This window comes from Panthera pardus, unplaced genomic scaffold (genome assembly GCF_024362965.1).
Source record: "Panthera pardus isolate Hobbes unplaced genomic scaffold, ASM2436296v1 HiC_scaffold_110, whole genome shotgun sequence".
In the NCBI taxonomy this organism is placed as follows: Eukaryota; Metazoa; Chordata; class Mammalia; order Carnivora; family Felidae; genus Panthera; species Panthera pardus.
The window spans coordinates 1-16,826 of record NW_026526667.1 but is presented as its reverse complement, the minus strand read 5'-3'; the positions used below and the strand labels follow the sequence as shown (position 1 = coordinate 16,826).

The following is a 16,826-nucleotide window of genomic DNA, read 5'->3' as shown; positions in this document are numbered from 1 at the left end:
CCTTTTCCAAGATAAAACAAATCTATCTGCAACTTGGTCTGTTGTCCCAAATATCTGGTGAATTATAGCTTTTGCTGTACTTGAGGATGCTGTTTTGGTTAATCTTCATCATCAACAGCTCTTCTGGTTATTGCACGTGTGCAAAAAATTCATGGTCACAATGTTTCTGATGGGGCTTTCCACACATGACAACTGTCTTGGACCTCAGCACAGAAATAATTTTCATGCTAACCTGTGCTCCTTCCAGGGTTTTCTTGTTCTCTACCCCCAGTGTACCCACCTGTACCCTGGACTCACTGCACTGACCTCATGGTAACACAGATGTTGATGAATGATGGGGCCTTTTACACTTTACAGGATTTGTTGACTGTCATCCACCCAAAGAACCTTCTCAAACATTTGTCATACAGAAGGTCCAAAGAAGAGCTTGACAAGTTAGGGGAATGTCTAAGGAAGGTGGCCTTATTAAGTTCCAAAAAGCCTTCTAGGGTGGCATTTGCTTTTTCTGTTCACAATACAGTTCTCAGTTTATTGGGCTGAAATATGGTCCAGAATATGACATCGGACCCATTTCTGAGGTGGACTTACCGAAGTAAAGGCTGGTATGGAAGGTGTAATTTCAAAGCATTCATTTACGATGAGAAATACAATTGTTCATTCAAGCCCAATGGCCAGCACCGTCTTTACGGTAGAGAAAGCCACACGGGAAGCCAAACGAGAACTAAAAGTTTGCCGATGGGGGGAAAAAATGAATTTGATTAACCTCAAATGTAGTAGCTACGTTGAGTTTGGCCAGAAGCCAGGGCCTCTGGCTTCTCATTCATCTGCTAAATGTCACCATGGGTGCTCAAGAGAAAGAATACTGTAGGCAAAATCACACTTTGTACTGAAAGGCTTGTGTCCCAAATCTAAACCGTGTGGCCCATTTTAGAGGCAGGCCAAGGTCCTACTCCAGGGTAAGCAATTCTTCCTCCCTAGCCTCTTCTCTCACATTGACTGCTTGATTTGGGGGCTTGTGGAAGACCCAGAGACACAGCACTCGAGTTCCCCTTCAAAAGAAGCAAACTGCCGTGGCAAGAATAGGAATAACTGACAGCCTCCATCCGGCAGCTCCTTCCAGGTACTTAGATTTGAACCAAAGTAACCCTTTTTGTGGGTTGGTCCTTGGCTAAGACTGAGAAGTATGGCAGTACTAGGGGCTGGTCATTTCTGCCCAGTGCAGGACTCCTCTAATGGGCAACCTGGGCTCTGGAGCACCCTATACTCTCGAATTCCCCTGGGATTCTGGACATGCTGGACATTCTGGAGAAGAGACGGGAACTCCTTGAGAGGAACAAGACATTGAGAGGATCCAAGGAAGAGGTGACCTGGGCTTGCCTCTCTATATCCCCAGAAGGATGTGCCGGTGTCTCGGCTGCAAAGACTCAGACCTCAGTGATGAATAGTGTCTTTATTCCAAAGTCCTCTGCTGTGATTGTGGTGTCCTGAGCAGGTATTTTTCCAGTTTCAGTGAAGCAATTCCTTCAAGAAACAGTCCAATGGTATTTCCAAATCCTCAAAGCTGGGTAACCAGGGGGATTTTATTACACATATTTATTCTACAATCCAGCATCTCACAAGACATCCAGAAGCTTCTTGTAAGCTGCCTCTCCTGCCTCCCAGGCAGAATTCTCATGTTGCTTCTCAGACATTAAAAATAAAATGAAAAAGCTCCTGTTGTGCAGGATGAAACCTTCTTAGCTGAAAGGTTCCTGCTTCCACCCCGGCCAGTTGGTAGACATGCCTGCCTTCCACCTCCTTCCTGTCTGTGTAAGTCCCCTTGTGGCTGGGAGCCTTTCTCGGCCATGGTCAAACCGACTTTCGATCTGCAAGGCTGAGCCAATGGTTGAAATGTAACACAAAACTACCCTCCTTATATTTTCATTTCTATTAGACCTTTATAATGATTCCTTCTTGAACTGAAGCTTAAATGGCTAAAGACTGATCATAATAGAACATTTAATTGTTTACTTGTCTAACTCTCTCAGCCCTAATCAAATATGGTTTTTTCACTGAGCAGCTTACATGGTGTGTTTTTCCTGTCACTGAAGAGAGCAAGGGGGCTGAGGCAGAATTCAGATGAGCCCATGCTCACTTGGTGTTCTCATCCTATTCATTTTTCATCCAACAGCGAGGAACAGAGCCCTCTGGAGGGAGAATCAGAGTTCTGGGGAACGAGCTTTTGGACACGATCACACGCAGGTCCTCAGAGAGGAAGAAGGCGGCTGAAGAGGAGTTACCAGAGACCCTGTCACCCTGTGGGGATTCCTAGAGGGGGTGCGGGCTCTGGGTGTTAAAGGCTGGTGTTGGAGCCGCCCCAGTTCCCTTTCTTCACACACCCCCTTCTCGCTGCCTATGGTGTCACCTCCGTGCCATCACCCAGGTGCACACCACCCTCCCCTGTCACCAGATCATTACAGAAGCCTCTTGACTGACCTGTGCCTGTCTATCCCAGCTTCACTACAGTCTGCTTCCAGCACAGCAGCAAGAGGTCTTTCATGTCCCTCTCCATCTGAGGACCCTCCAGTGGCTCCCAGCTCACTTAGAAGAAAGCCAGGGTTCTGACCACAGCCTCCACCCCCCTGTTCCCTCTAACCTCGCCTCTTAGCGTTCACCCTTTGCTTATTCAGCTCCAGCACGACTGACCTCCTACCTCAGATAGTCTTCACATGCCTCCTCTTTAGGGCTTTTCACTTGCCATCCCCTCTACTGGAACAGAACTCTCCTGGAAACCTGCGGGGTTCACTCCCTCAGGCCTTTATCCAAATGTCATCATTCAATGGGGCCTCTACCCCTTACATACTCCCTAGCCTCCCTCTCTGTCTTATTTTTCTCCATAGACTTTACTACTGACATACACTTTAGTTCACCTACTTATTTGTTTACTGCTGATCCACCTTACTGGGATATTAGCTCTAGGAGGGCAAGGATTTTCCTCTGTTGTTTTCACTGCTGAATCGTCAGTGCCTAGAAAAATGTCCAGCACTAATTGGGTGTGCAAACACATATTTTTTTGAGTGACTAGAGTACATAAATAAATGTAAACATGCATAAATGAATGAATAGGCATTCATTTCTGGCCATGAATCCCAATGGCCAGAGTCTACTCTAGGCCAGAAGCCTGGATGTATCTGCACTTTGCATTCTAGGATTCTGGGCATAAAGGAATCTTCCAATGGGAGATGGCGATGCTAAAGGCAGAGTGAGATCCAGAGCTCAGAATGAGGCCCAGCCTTCCAGCCAAAAGTGCTGATTTAAGCCTAGGGCAACATGATGGAAGAGGAGGAGGAGGGGATGTGAACCTGAGTTCAAAAAGGCCCTGCTTCACAGCATGAGAGGGGACAAGTTGACTCAAGGAGCTTCCCTGGAGGCATCAGATAAAGACAGTTCAGTGAGTAGAGAAGGCATCATTGTGAACACCCCTTGAGTCTGGGGATGCTCTGGGAGCCTGGGGATGGTTTGGGCTGTTAGAGCCCAGAACAATCCAGGAAAATTTTCCAGAAGGAGAAGAGGGGAAGTTGGCTACCTAGGACCATGTCCTTTGTATAGGACTGATTCATAGAATCATGGGGCCAAGGTCAATGACTGAGACACATCCCTCTCCAAAGGCTTTTGGAGAGGGGAGTTCCATTTATCCCCTGTTCGCCAAGTCTGGGGTTTCAACCTTCTTACAAAAAAGTAGTATTTTTCCATGAGACTTCAACATTTGAGAACCTCAGTCAGTTCAACCTAACACTTATTTATCCATCAAATTTTCAAGGTACGCACATTTTACATTTTGACAGTTGTGTCAATCCGCCCACCAGAAATATGGTACCAATTTATATTGTCTGTTTCTCATGCCTTACATTGAGTATCTATCTCTTTCTACCTGCTTTGAGGGGAATCCTATTTCCCAGAGACTTGTCTACTTGATTTATCCTTCCAGAGTTCTGGTCCTTGATTCGATTAATCAATTCCACAGACTTTTTGCTTTGTGATTAATGTAGGCTCTTATCTTTATTAATTTCTTCCACTTTTTATTTTGCTGTTCATTTTCTAGCTTATTTTGAATTCTTCATCCAATTATTCTCAATCTTCCAACGTTTACGCAGATTTATGTTAGCAGTATCAGCTTTAGATCATGAATTTGTACTAAGAATGACTTTAGTCCCATCCCCGTATGTATTTTTATACAGTGGCCTCATCATCTTAAATGTCTAGTCTGTCTTTTCAGTATTGATTTCCACTTGGACAGAGGAGCTATTTTTTATTTTGTTTCACTTCCAGGTGGCTATCATTTATCTTCATTTAGGCACAGTCTTGCTATTAATGTGATCAGGAAATATAGTTTGTAAAATTTTAATTTGGGGATTGGTTGTGGATTTCTTTGCCTGGGTACGTACATTGTTATCAGTCAGGATGGGTTAGGTTAGGCTGCAATAACAACTAAATATTCTCAGTGCCTTCACTAACATGGGTAAGCTGGCTGTTCTTCTCATCATATCCATTTAAGGACTGGAGCGGATACAGGCTCCACTTTGACACCTGCTTCCATGATCACAGGGGCAAAGAAAAGAGAACCTGGCTCTTAAAGCCACTTCTGTGTTCATTTCATTGGCTGAAGGAAGTTTAGATGCCAAGGTTCCACACAGCATGGATGTCTCAACCTCCCAAGGGAGGAGGACTGAGTATCTGTGAATAAACATTCTATCATATGCATTCAACAGATACTTATGAAGGACTGTGGAGACACCTCCTACTATATACCAACATTTGTCATAGACTTTGGAATCCTAGCAGATATTGTCAGTTGATGTCCTGCCTCCCCTTCTCATCCCTGACCCTCCTTTTATCATCCACTTTCCAGCCAGAGGAGGCCATGTGACCCAGATGTAAGTGGAAGTTGGTGAGGTTCCTAGGAAAGCTTTTTTTTTTTTTTTCTTTTTTCTTTTTTAAGCTTCTGTTTTTCTGATGTTGGTGCTGCCTGGTCTTCTTCCTCCTTCTTCCTGTCTTGAGTGCTAATGTTGAGAAAGGCCAAGAGAATGCCAGAAACATTTGCCTTGACATTGTTGAGCATCTGAACCAATGTCAGCAGCTGCCTACTCACAGATTTCTCATATGAAGAAAAAAGTAGCCTCGTGTTTGTATGCACCACTGTGGTTGGGTTTCTTGTTACTTGCATCTGAAAACATTTCTGAGTCATAAAAGAATTCAGCATGTAAACAAGACAATTCCCATCTTCAGTGAGTAATAATCCATTAGAAGTATTGTTATGAAATTACAGAAAATATGTTCATTGGTCTCTGCCCCCAGTTCCTGCACAGAACTTCCAAAAGCCTTGTAATTTCCTAACTGATCAGAGCACTAAGAGCTTCTTTTGTTCCAATATTTGATATTTGATCCCAGTCCCTGACACAGTTCCTAAATTCCCCGGAACTTCCTGGGTGATAGCAGTGCCTTTTGTTCTAATGAGAACTCTGGATGGGCTAATGGGTGGCCCCTGGATGGGGGATGGTTACTAGAAAGACTGTGATTAGAAGCTTGGGATTTTCAGCCCTACCACCTCTCTCTGTGCCTCGCCCCTCCGACCGTTCTCCACAGAGGAAAGAGGGATGAAAACGAGTCAATAGTTGTTCATGCCAACGTGATGAAGTCTCCATAAAAATCCAATAGCACAGGGTTTGGAGAACTTCCATGTTGGTGAACAGGGTTGGTGAACCCTCCCAGAACTTGCCCTATGTATCTCTTCATCTGGATAGTCATCTGTATGCTCTATCACACATGATCTTTGTAAATGTAAATAAGTGTTGCTCTTAGTCCTATGAGCTGTTCTAGCAAGTAACTGAATTCAAAATGGGGGTGGTGGTGGTCATGGGAACCTCTGACTAGCAACCAGGTCAACAGAAATTGTGGGTAATCTGAGGACCTACCACTTGTAAATGACATCTGAAGTGGGGGGCAGTCTCGTGGGACCGGGCCCTTAACCTATGGGTTCTGTGCTACTCCTGTTAGGGTCAGAATTGAATTGAATTGTAAGATACCCAGCCGGTATCATGGAGAATTGCTTGGTACCAGGGGGCGGGAGGGGAACACAACACATCTGGTGTTAGAAGTGTTGTGAGTGTGGTAGTTGTGTGAGAGTAAAGGAGAAAGTCACAAGAAGAGTGCGTTTTTCCTACTCATCTGTGGACAGCTGAAAAGAATGCTAAATAGGTATTCTAAATATGTAAAAGAATTTATATGGTCCCAGATTATCAAAGGTGTTCAAATATATGCTAGGAGACAAAGTAAGGTTGTCAAAATGTTGACAATCGTTGAACAAAGAATCTTTTTTTTCCCAAAACGTATTTTTCTCAATGATTACAGGTGCAACCACCACACTAACAATTACTTAGCCAACTCTAATTTTCACTGGTATCAGTGATTCACCACTGTTAATTTTTACAACAGCTTTATTGCAACTATAACTCACGTACCATATAATTTACCAACTTAAAATGTACATAGTTTTTAGTATATTTGCAGAGTTGAGCAACCATCACCACAATCTATTTTAGGATATTTTCATCACTCCAACAAGAAACTCTATATCCTCTTAGGAGTACTCCTCATTTCATCCCAACCTCCCCCAACCCCTCCTGCCCCTCCTCCATCCCACTTCTGCCCACGGCCCTAGGCAACCACTAATCTATTTTCTGTTTCCAGGGATTTACCTATTCTGGACATTTCATATAAGTGGAATGACACCTACATTAGGTGGTCTTTCAAGATGAGCTTCTTCCACTCAGCGTGTTCTCACAGTTCCTCCATGTCGTAGCACACATCGGGACTTCCTTTCTTTTACTCCCAGTTATTCCCTTATGTGAGTATACCACATCTCTTCATCCATTCACCGGACATTGCATTTTTTTCCTTTTTCATATGATGAATAATGCTGCTACAAATATTCACGTACAAGTTTTTGTTTGGACACGTGTTTTTGATTCTTTGGGGGTACATACCTGTGAGTGAAATTACTGGATGTTTAACTTTTTGAGGAACTTCCAGGCTGTTTTCCGAAGTGGCTGCACCCTTTTACATTTCTACCAACAGCGGATCACATTCCTATTTCTCCTATCCTCTCCTATGCTTGTCATCATCTGTCTTTTTTATTTTAGCCATTCTAGTAAGCTTAAAGTGGTATCCTGTTGAGGGTTGGATTTGCATTTCCCTGATGACTAACAATGTTGACATCTTTTCACATGTTTATTGGCCATGGGTGTATCTTCTTAGACTGAGTTGTTTGCCCACTTTTTAAGTTTTTTTAAAAATCTTTTATTTATTTTTGAGAGACTCAGAGAGAGAGAGAGAGAGAGAGAGAGAGAGAGAGAGAGAGAGGCAGAGAGAGAGAGAGAGACACAGAAGCTAAAGCAGGGTCCAGGCTTTGAGCTGTTAGCACAGAGACAGATGTGGGGTTTGAGCCCACAAACCGTGAAATCACGACCTGAGCCAAAGTTGGACGTTTACCCAGGCATCCCTTTTGCCCATTCTTAAATTGAGTTATTTGTTTTTGCGTTTTTGAGTTGTAAGAGTTCTGTATCTATATTAGTACAAGTTTCTTGTCAGAAATATGATTTCCAAAAATTATCTCCCATTCTATGGGTTGTCTTTTCACTTTTCAACTATGTCCTTTAAAGCACAAACATTGTTTAATATTTACTTATTTTGAGAGAGAGAGAGAGAGAGAGAGAGTGCATGAGTGGGGGCAGGAGCAGAGACAGAGGGAGAGAATCCCAAGCAGGCTCCGTGCCGTCAGCATAGAGCCTGACGTGGGGCTTGATCTCACGAACTGTGGGATCATGACCTGAACCGAAATCAAGAAATGCTTAACTGACTGAGCCAGCCAGGCACCCCAAAGCACAACATTTTTAAATTGTGATAATGTCAATTACCTGCTTTTTTCCTTCTGCTGTGTTTTTGGTGTCAAGGCCACAAAGATGGACATCTATGTTTTCTTCTAAGAATTTAATAGTTTTAGCACTTAACATTTAGGTCTTTGATCCATTTTGAGTTAATTTTTACATAGGGTGTGAGGTAGAAGTTCAACTTCATTCTTTCGCATGCAATATCCAGCTGTCCCCACACTGTTGAAAAGACTGTTCTTTCTCCTATTGGGTTGTCTCGATGCCTTTGTTGAAAATCAATTGGCTATAAATATGATGGTACACTTCTAGATTTTCAATTCTATCCATTAATCAATATGTCTTTCCTTACACTAATACTACACTATCTCGATTACTGTAGCTTTCTAATAAGTTTTTAAGTCAGGAAGGGTGAGTTCTCCAACTCTGTCCTTCTCTTTAAAGATTTGCTTTGGCTATTTTGGGTTCCATAAATTCCCATATGAATTTTAGCATCAGCTTGTCCGTTTCTGCAAAGAAGCCAGCTGTGGTTTTGATAAAGATTTCACTGAATCTGTAGATCAACTGGAGAAGTGCTGCCATCTTAACAACATTGTCTTCCAATCCACGAGTCTGTTTATTTAAATCTTGTTTAATTTCTTTCAATAATGTTTTATAGTTTTAGTGTACAAGTTTTGAATCTCTTTTTTAGTTAAATGTAATTAGTATTTTATTTTTTGATGCCGTTGCAAATGCAATTTTTTTTTGGTGGGGGGTCAGGTTTATTAATTTATTTTGAGAGTGAGAGTGCGGGAGTGGGGGGAATGCAGAGAGAGAGAATCCCAAGCAGGCTTAGCATTGTCTGTGCAGAGCCCAACGCAGGGCTCGAACTCAAGAACCATGAGATCATGACCTAAGCTGGTCTATAGCCTGGCCCCTGAGGCTTGGAGTTTGCAACCCTGACCTACCTAAAGGCTACTATCCAGGAGAACATTCAGGCCTCCAGGGAGAGCTTCCATCTTGGCAGAAACCGACACCCAAAGAGACACTCCCTCCCAGAGCCGCACCCACGTAGTCAAGTCTGCTATCAGGCCCCCAGATTGCTGTCCTCCTGGACTCATCGACCTCACAACCAAACGCTCAGGTTCCTCACCTCGGTGCACCCCTTCCTCCACACCCTCCACGCCAACTGCCATCCGCAGCTACTGGATTCTCTGCGCCACGGATTTCCAAAAAGCTCTTTCTTTCCTTTTAGCAGGACTAGAAAAGACCACATTTCCTGCCTCCTGCTGGGAAGAACACCCCGGTTATCTGGCGGGGGAGGGGGCTCAGCACTCTCCCATTCTAGGCCCCTGTGGCTTGGGTGGGGCTGACTCCATTTCCCTGTCCAGGCAGAGGCCACTGACCCCATCAGATACCTTCAGAGTCAATCCTGGGGCTCTGGCCACAGTGAAAGGTATTCTTTGTCCCTCTGGGACTTGAACTGAAGACGTTGGAAGCCGGGGGGTGGAGGGGTGGGGTGGGGGGGCGATTCCTGCTTAAAGACACAGCTTCCCTAAAGAGTGGAACCCCTGGATCCAGCCCTGGCTGCAACTATATTGCTTTTGGACTCTTTTCCTCACATAGGAGCCAATCAAATTCGCAGCTTGGCTTATAACAATTCCAGTTGGTTTGGTTTTGTGTGTTTTTTTCTTTTTTCGTCATTGAGACAGAGAGCGGGGAAGGGGCAGAGACAGAGAAGATCCCAAGCAGGCTCCGCACCATTGGCACAGAGCTTGATCCCAGGAACTGTGAGATCATGACCTGAGCTGAAATCAAGAGCCGGATACTCAGCCAACTGAGCCACCCAGTCGCCCCTCGAGGTGGGTTCACTGACAATCAAAAGAGACCTACCTACGGGGCACCTGGGTGGCTCACTGGGTCAAGTGTCAGACTTCGGCTCCGGTCACGATCTCTCGGTTCGTGGGTTTGAGGCCCGCGTCAGGCTCTGTGCTGACAGCTCGGAGCCAGGAGCCTGCTTCGGATTCTGTGTTTCCCTCTCTCTCTGCCTCTACCCCGCTCATGTTCTGTCTACCCTTTCTCTCAAAAATAAATATTTACAAAAAAAATTTTTTTTTAATAAAAAAAAAAAAGGGACCCACTCAATACAACAGAAGTTTGAAAGAAGTGTTGAAAGATAGAGGGGAAAGGCTCTGGTCATATTTTCTCCTGTTTTTTTTTTTTTTTTTTGTTTTGTTCTGTTGTGTTACCTCTCTCCTTCCAGTAAGAGTAGAGTTTCACTTAGTGTGTCAGCCATCCCTCTATAAGGACTTACCTCATGGTGTATAAGCATTTTTGCTTGCCTGTCTCTTCCACAAGTCTGTGGAGCCCCTTCAGGGCAGAAGCCGCGTTTGTATTCACTTGGATTCTTTTCTACTTTCCACAGTGGCACATAATTTGGGCTCAATAAGGGTCTCTTGAACGGATGAATCAAGCATCCTAATTCTCTTCTTTGGGATACCCCACTCAAGAGACCACTGCATCGTCCTTGGGCCTGTGATACACAAACCATCCTCCGAAACAGACTCATGCACCCATTGTCCACAAACTGCATCATGAGAACTCAACTTCTTCTAGCCATTACGAATTCTCCCACATGTCCATCCCACAGAACCTCACTGTGGGGTGACTCATGAGATCCTCATTGTTGGGAAGAGAATACTTCCTCGCAAGACAGCACTCAGAACTCTATACATCTGTAACAGACACAACAGGCGAGCCACTCACACACAGAATATCACTCCTGGCTGCGGCGGGGGACGGGGGGACGGGGGGGAGGTAACTTCTCTGCTTTCTAGCTTTCCTCGTGACCCAAATACCCCCCCAAATCCCAATCCTGATGCCTACGCCAATAACACACAATTACAATTCTAGGCTCTCTCTTGCCTCCATTTTTCCTCCCGAGTCCTTCGTAATTCTTGACATGGAAAAAATACAAACTTATCCAGGGACTCAACAGCAGTAAAGCCAAAGCTTCCCCAGGAAACAGTTTTGGCTTTGGGAGCAGAAATTGCCACACCCCTAACACCTCTGTAACAGCTGCTGCTTCCACTGGCATCTGACAATAAAGATTTTCAAACAGAGTCAAAGGTCAGGGCCAGAATTACAATGCTAGCACGAATCACCATTTACTCTATCCAGCTTTCATTTTCCCTTCTTGGGCTCACACCACCGGAGCGAGCTGGTGAGATCTAGATGTGTGCTAGATTGACAAATGTTTATGGAGAATCGACCATATGACAGGAGCCACAGCAGAGCTGGCCAATGAAACAGAAAGATGGCAAGGACTCTCAAGGCGTTCAGTCTAATGGAGAATACTAACAAGTAAACAGGCCTTGCATTATAGAAAAGCAGGTGCTATGCGGACGTATGTAAGTGGCCAGGAGAGGGACTCCCAATCCACGTTGGAGCATCACAGAAGGTCTTTTAGAGGCAGTGACCTTTACCTGGACACCTAAAGAATGAGTAGGAGGCAGGTCTAGGGCAGGTGAGGTGAAAGGAGCTTTGGAGACTTCCAGGTAGAGGCTAACAGGGAAGAAGGCTCGGCGGCCTCTGGCAACCGAAAGGAGGCACATATGGCTGTAATTCGGCAGCGTGAAGGGAGAACCTGCTACAGAGGAAGCCGGAGCCAAAGAGACCCTGAGTGGCTTGATAGCTTGACAAGTCTCAGAACTTTGTGCAAAAGAGCAAACACCCCTTTCCTCATGAGATGTACAAACTGGCCAGAACGACAATGTGACACATGTGTCTTGAGAGTCACTAAATACTGATTTCACAATGCATGTTACTGAGAATGCTGGGGGGGTGTGGTGGGGGGGCAGAAAACTCCTAAGGAGTGATCTTGTAACTCATTCACAGATGCCTGCTTGAAGCACGACTATTCCGTCTGCCTTCCCCTTGGCACTCGTTATTTCTATCATTTTCCTACAAATGACAGAAAAGTTGGCACTGCTAGGCTGTAGGGACAGGGATCCACTCTGGAAACAGGATAAGTGCACACGGAGATAATAGGGTGGGGGTAGCAATGAAATTGAACAAAACTAAGCAAAACCTTGGGGGGGGGGGGAGGAACGAAAGTGTAAAAGGCAAATATAGAAAGCTCAAGGGGAAGTAAAAGTATTTTCAGACACACACAGAAAAGAAGCGTCCCCACGTGCTCTGGACAAACCAAACGCCTCCTTTTACTCAACTCTTGAAAACAAAGAAGAAAAAGCGATGAAAAAGTCACGCTTTCATACCCCTTCTCGGAATAAGCAGTCAACGGGGACAGGACAGCTCACTGCCCTGAAAGACCTTGAAAGATTTACCCCAGAGAACACAGCACACGATAATCAACCTCCAGAGGCTCTCAAAACCACTACAAACTCCGGTCTCTTCTGTCATTTCATCGTCGATCGTTTCCTGTCAAGCATTAAAGCGATACCAGACAAACCTGGAGAAGGATTTGCTCCCCAATCCAAAGTGAGAAAAGCTGTTTTGAAAGCCCCCCCTCTTTTTGTTTTTCCATTTGCCCAAGGCGTTTCCGCAATTCTTTCCTCCCGGTTCCAAATGTCTACAGGTCAAGAACTTGAGCAGTCCGGTCCACAGGGGCCACGGTTGGGAGACGGCACACCCTCCAAAGTGCCTCCAAGGGAGTCCTGAGTCTCCCTAAGCGGCTCCGATGGGCTCTGATCGCCCCTTACTTATTTACTGCTATCAGGCACTTGGAGGTGGACGGCCGGTCGGCAACGGCCGGGCGACCCGGAAAGGCTGAGAATGCCGCCCCCCAGAGCACCGCGCCCGCCCTGCCTCAGGCACACCGCTTACCCGAATTTTCGCTCAAGGCAAATCCCCGGGAGAGGGGGGGAGGCCCGGGGAAAGCTTGGGTCCAGACCCCAGAGGACGATGCTCAGCGGGGCTGGGACAATGGGCGGCGGGGACCCGCGCGGGGGGCGTCCCGGGAGGCCGGCCCTCCCCGCTGTTCCCGGGGGGCTCGGGCGGCGGCCCGAGTTGGGCGCCACGCCGCGATGTGGCGCAGCCCTCGTCCCTGGCCCGCAGGGGACCCGGCGCGGAGCGGGCGGGCGGCCGGGCCGGAGCGCGGGGCCCCGCGGGGCGGCCGGCCCGCCCCGGCCCGGCCCGCGCCCATTCCCGACCCCAGGTCTCCGGCCCGCGCGCTCCCGCCCGGCACGGCTCACTCACCTGCCCACGGTCTGGTTGACCAGCTGTTTCCTGCGGTTTAACTGCCTCTTCACGGCGGCCGCGCCAGCTGCGGCTCGCGGGTCTCCTGCTGTGCAGCTCGGGGGACAGCCTGGCGGGACTACATCGCTTCAGGGCCGAAGCGGCAGCAGCGGCGGCGATGGCAGGACTGGAGGCTTAGTCCTCGCCCTGCCACTTGCATGATCCCACACAGCCATGGGCCTCAGTTTACCCTCTGTGGGATGGGGGGTTCCGCTGGTTGTTCTGTGAGGGCCTTCCCTGAGTCTCTGCCCGGTGGGCTTCACAGGCCTGACTTGGCCCAGCTCATTGTTCCCTGTCTCACCCATCTCTACAGAAGCACCTGGAGGAGCCACTGTCCCTGCAGGAACTGGACACGAGCAGTGGCGTCCTGCTGCCCTTCTTTGACCCCGACACCAACATAGTCTACCTCTGTGGCAAGGTGTCCCAGTCGGGCAGCAGCTTGTGGAGGGAGGAGGGGGGTCTGGGGCGGGGGCGGGGGGCTTGGAGAGGACCAGGCAAGAGGGATCTGTCGGTGCTGATCCCGGGGTTTGCACGCGCCACCTGCAGGGTGACAGCTCCATCCGGTACTTCGAGATCACTTCCGAGGCCCCATATCTGCACTATCTCTCCATGTTCAGTTCCAAGGAGTCCCAGCGGGGCATGGGCTACATGCCCAAACGCGGCCTGGAGGTGAACAAGTGTGAGATTGCCAGGTGACTGACCCCTGCCCCTGCCCCGAGCATGCTCCCTGGGCTGTGCTGACCCCGTGCCGACCTTGGATTCCAGCCGCCCCCATGCCGCAGGCGCTGCTCACCTTCTTGTTTCCACAGATTCTACAAGCTGCACGAGCGGAGGTGTGAGCCCATTGCCATGACAGTGCCTAGAAAGGTGATGCTCCCATGTCCCTTCCTGGGCTGCGGGCCAGGCACTGACCTCACACACTTGCTGGGTGGTGGTGGTGTGGCCCAAGCACTCGCTTACCCAGTCTTGGCCTTGCCCACAGTCGGACCTGTTCCAGGAGGACCTTTACCCACCCACCGCGGGGCCTGACGCTGCCCTCACGGCTGAGGAGTGGCTGAAGGGCCAGGATGCCGGGCCCCTCCTCATTTCCCTCAAGGATGGCTATGTGCCCCCAAAGAGCCGAGAGCTGAGGGTCAACCGGGGCCTGGACACGGGGCGCAGAAAGGCAGCACCAGAGGCCGGTGGTACCCCCAGCTCGGTGAGAAGTGGACAGGAACCTGGGAGGCAGGACGAGAAGACCTATAGGGCAGGGGCTGCTACTGATGGATGGAGTCATTGTCCCCGTGGAAGGTGGCTGGTGTTTGGGCCGCCTCACACGCCAACGTTGGGGATCCTTTGGGGGCCGGGAGTGGGTAATCCTGAGGCCTCAGAAAACAGGTTTCAAGCTTATTGGCCTGCAGCTGTCTGGGCAGCAACCAGCTGAGAGACAGAAGGGCCAGGCCCTGGGGCTCTTGGTAGGGGGGTGGGGGGCTGCCAGGGTCAGGGGAGCCCGGGATGGAGCTGGGACTCACGCAACGATGGGTCCCCCAGGACGCCATACACCGGCTGGAGGAGGAAATGAAGAAGCTCCAGGCCACAGTGCAGGAGCTACAGAAGCGCTTGGAGAGTCTGGAGGAGACCGTCCAGGCCAAGTAGAGGACCCGAGGGCCTCAGCTGGGGCCGCAGCATCACCTCCCTCCCTTCCAGTCGTACCCTTCTCCCCAGGCCACGATGGCAGATAAAAAATAATAAAATGGCTTTATTTTCTGGTACCTCTCAGACTCTGATGGCCACCTGAATGCTGGGTCTGCTGAAATGACCTGCCCTTGAGCTTCCCCCTCAGTTACCTTGTGAGATTGGCCCATAGCAGGAGCCGGGGAATGCCTCCAAATACCCTAGACCACAGGAACAGGCCTTGGTGGGTGGGAGCCCCCATGCTGATGTGGGCTGTGAGCCTACTCTTTTCCAGCTCCTTCGCAGAGCTGGCAGGGTCTGAGCCGCTCAAGGCCCTTGCCACGGTTACTCAGGATTTGTCTTTTCTAGTCAACCACAACAACACGCCACCTTACTGTCAGTATCAGTATGGCTGGTGGGGAACCGAAACTGACATGACACTTACACAGCAGTGACATGACATCTTTCAAACTGCAAGCTCGAGGGAGCAAAATCAGGGGATCTTTTGTGAGGAAAAAGCTTAGAACTCAACCCTGTTTTACAGGTGAGGAAACTGAGGCACAGAGCAGGAGAGAGGGGCTTGCTGAAGGCAGATCTGGAGGCATGAGCTGTCTCTCCTGGTCCCCAGCCTTCGCTGCGGTGCTGCTGCCTCTCAACCCCTTTCTCTGTTTCCCAGCAGATCCTCCCCCCACAGAAGAGCCCGTTAGGCCCTATCAAGTGGGGGCTTACACGTGGGTTTCTGATGCCCACCTTAGTGGGCGACCTCAAGCTAGGGCACGGTTATTAGGGATGGCTGTCCTGGCCACAGCAGAGCTTTCTTCATACCACACAGGGAGCCCAGCAAGGACCCAGCGCCTCATCCACAGTCCCCGCCCCTTCTTCAGCTACCTGGGTAGACAGGCAGCTGATAAGACATCCCTGTCCATCCGTTTGGGTCTCAATCTCTTTGCAAGCCATGTGACCCTGGGCAAGTCACTTCCCTCCAGGCCTCAGCTGCTCTCTAAAGTGGGGAGGGTTGTTAGCAAGGCAGCTCTGTGAACGTAGTGGGTGGATCCAATCAGGGGGGTGATAAAGAGAGAATCAGAAAATCTGGAACCTGGGCCCCTGAAAGTGACGTTCCTTCCCTGAGCCTCTCCTGCACAATGGGGATGATGCGCCCTGCTGGCAAAGTAGGCTTGAGTACTCTGAGTCACTAGTTCGCCTCCTGGCCCGAGGGATCTGGAAAAGTTCGGGAAAGGATTATAGAAACCCAGAAGGGTTAACCGTCACCACCAGGACTTCTAGCTTTACCAGCCCATTCTCCCTCTGATAGGAAAGAGGCAGGTACGAGGAAGGATGCAGGTTACTTAGGGGCCAAGAAATTGGCCCTGAAAACACAGGGGAACAGAGTGACGGGAGGCTTGAAAACCGCAGTCCTTCGCTCCTGAAGGGCCCTGGTCCCATCTGGGTTACCTGCTACCCACCTGGGTCCTGGGGACCTCATCTGTGCCAGGCCTTACCAACCCTGGCACCTGTGTTTAAGATTGATACGAGGGGCACCACGTACCCCAATCTGATGGCTCAGATGGCTTCATTTTCCCTTAACTCTATCCCAGCTCCTGTCCACAGCTCCATTCCTGACGTCCTCATGGTCTCTCCAGGAGCAGTGGTGGCCACATCAAGCCCTGGGCTAACGGGGTCACTGGACTTTCTCCAGTGGGCCGGAAGGCATCAACGTTCCAGGTGTTGGGGAGACCCTGCTGTGGTACCACATGCTGTGAGGCTACCAAGGGCTGGGAAACCTGCAGGGAGGTGTGGAACCCCCATCCACCTCTGACACTGGGGTGATGTTGAGGAGCGGGGGAGGTCTGTTACGTCGGCCAGTGTCCTGAAACTCTGGGTACTTTTTCATCTGTGCGCCTTGAAAACTGGCAGAGGGCAGGAGCCCCCAGTAATGGCCGATGAATAGTAGCAGTATTTCTAGGGCTCTACCAAGAGTTACAGAGAAGGTTTGTGTGGCCTGCCCTGGAAGAGACT

At 48.9% G+C, this 16,826-nt stretch overlaps 1 protein-coding gene across 1 annotated transcript; it reads left to right on the top strand.

The window, feature by feature from the left end:
• Window positions 1-12,946: 12,946 nt before the first annotated feature.
• On the top strand, window positions 12,947-14,908 carry LOC128776075 (coronin-1A-like). Its single transcript, XM_053899183.1, has 6 exons — window positions 12,947-13,127; window positions 13,430-13,575; window positions 13,704-13,849; window positions 13,967-14,024; window positions 14,140-14,355; window positions 14,688-14,908. The coding sequence occupies exons 1-6, from the start codon at window positions 12,947-12,949 to the stop codon at window positions 14,790-14,792; spliced, it is 852 nt and encodes a 283-aa protein (XP_053755158.1). The 3' UTR covers window positions 14,793-14,908.
• Window positions 14,909-16,826: the final 1,918 nt, after the last annotated feature.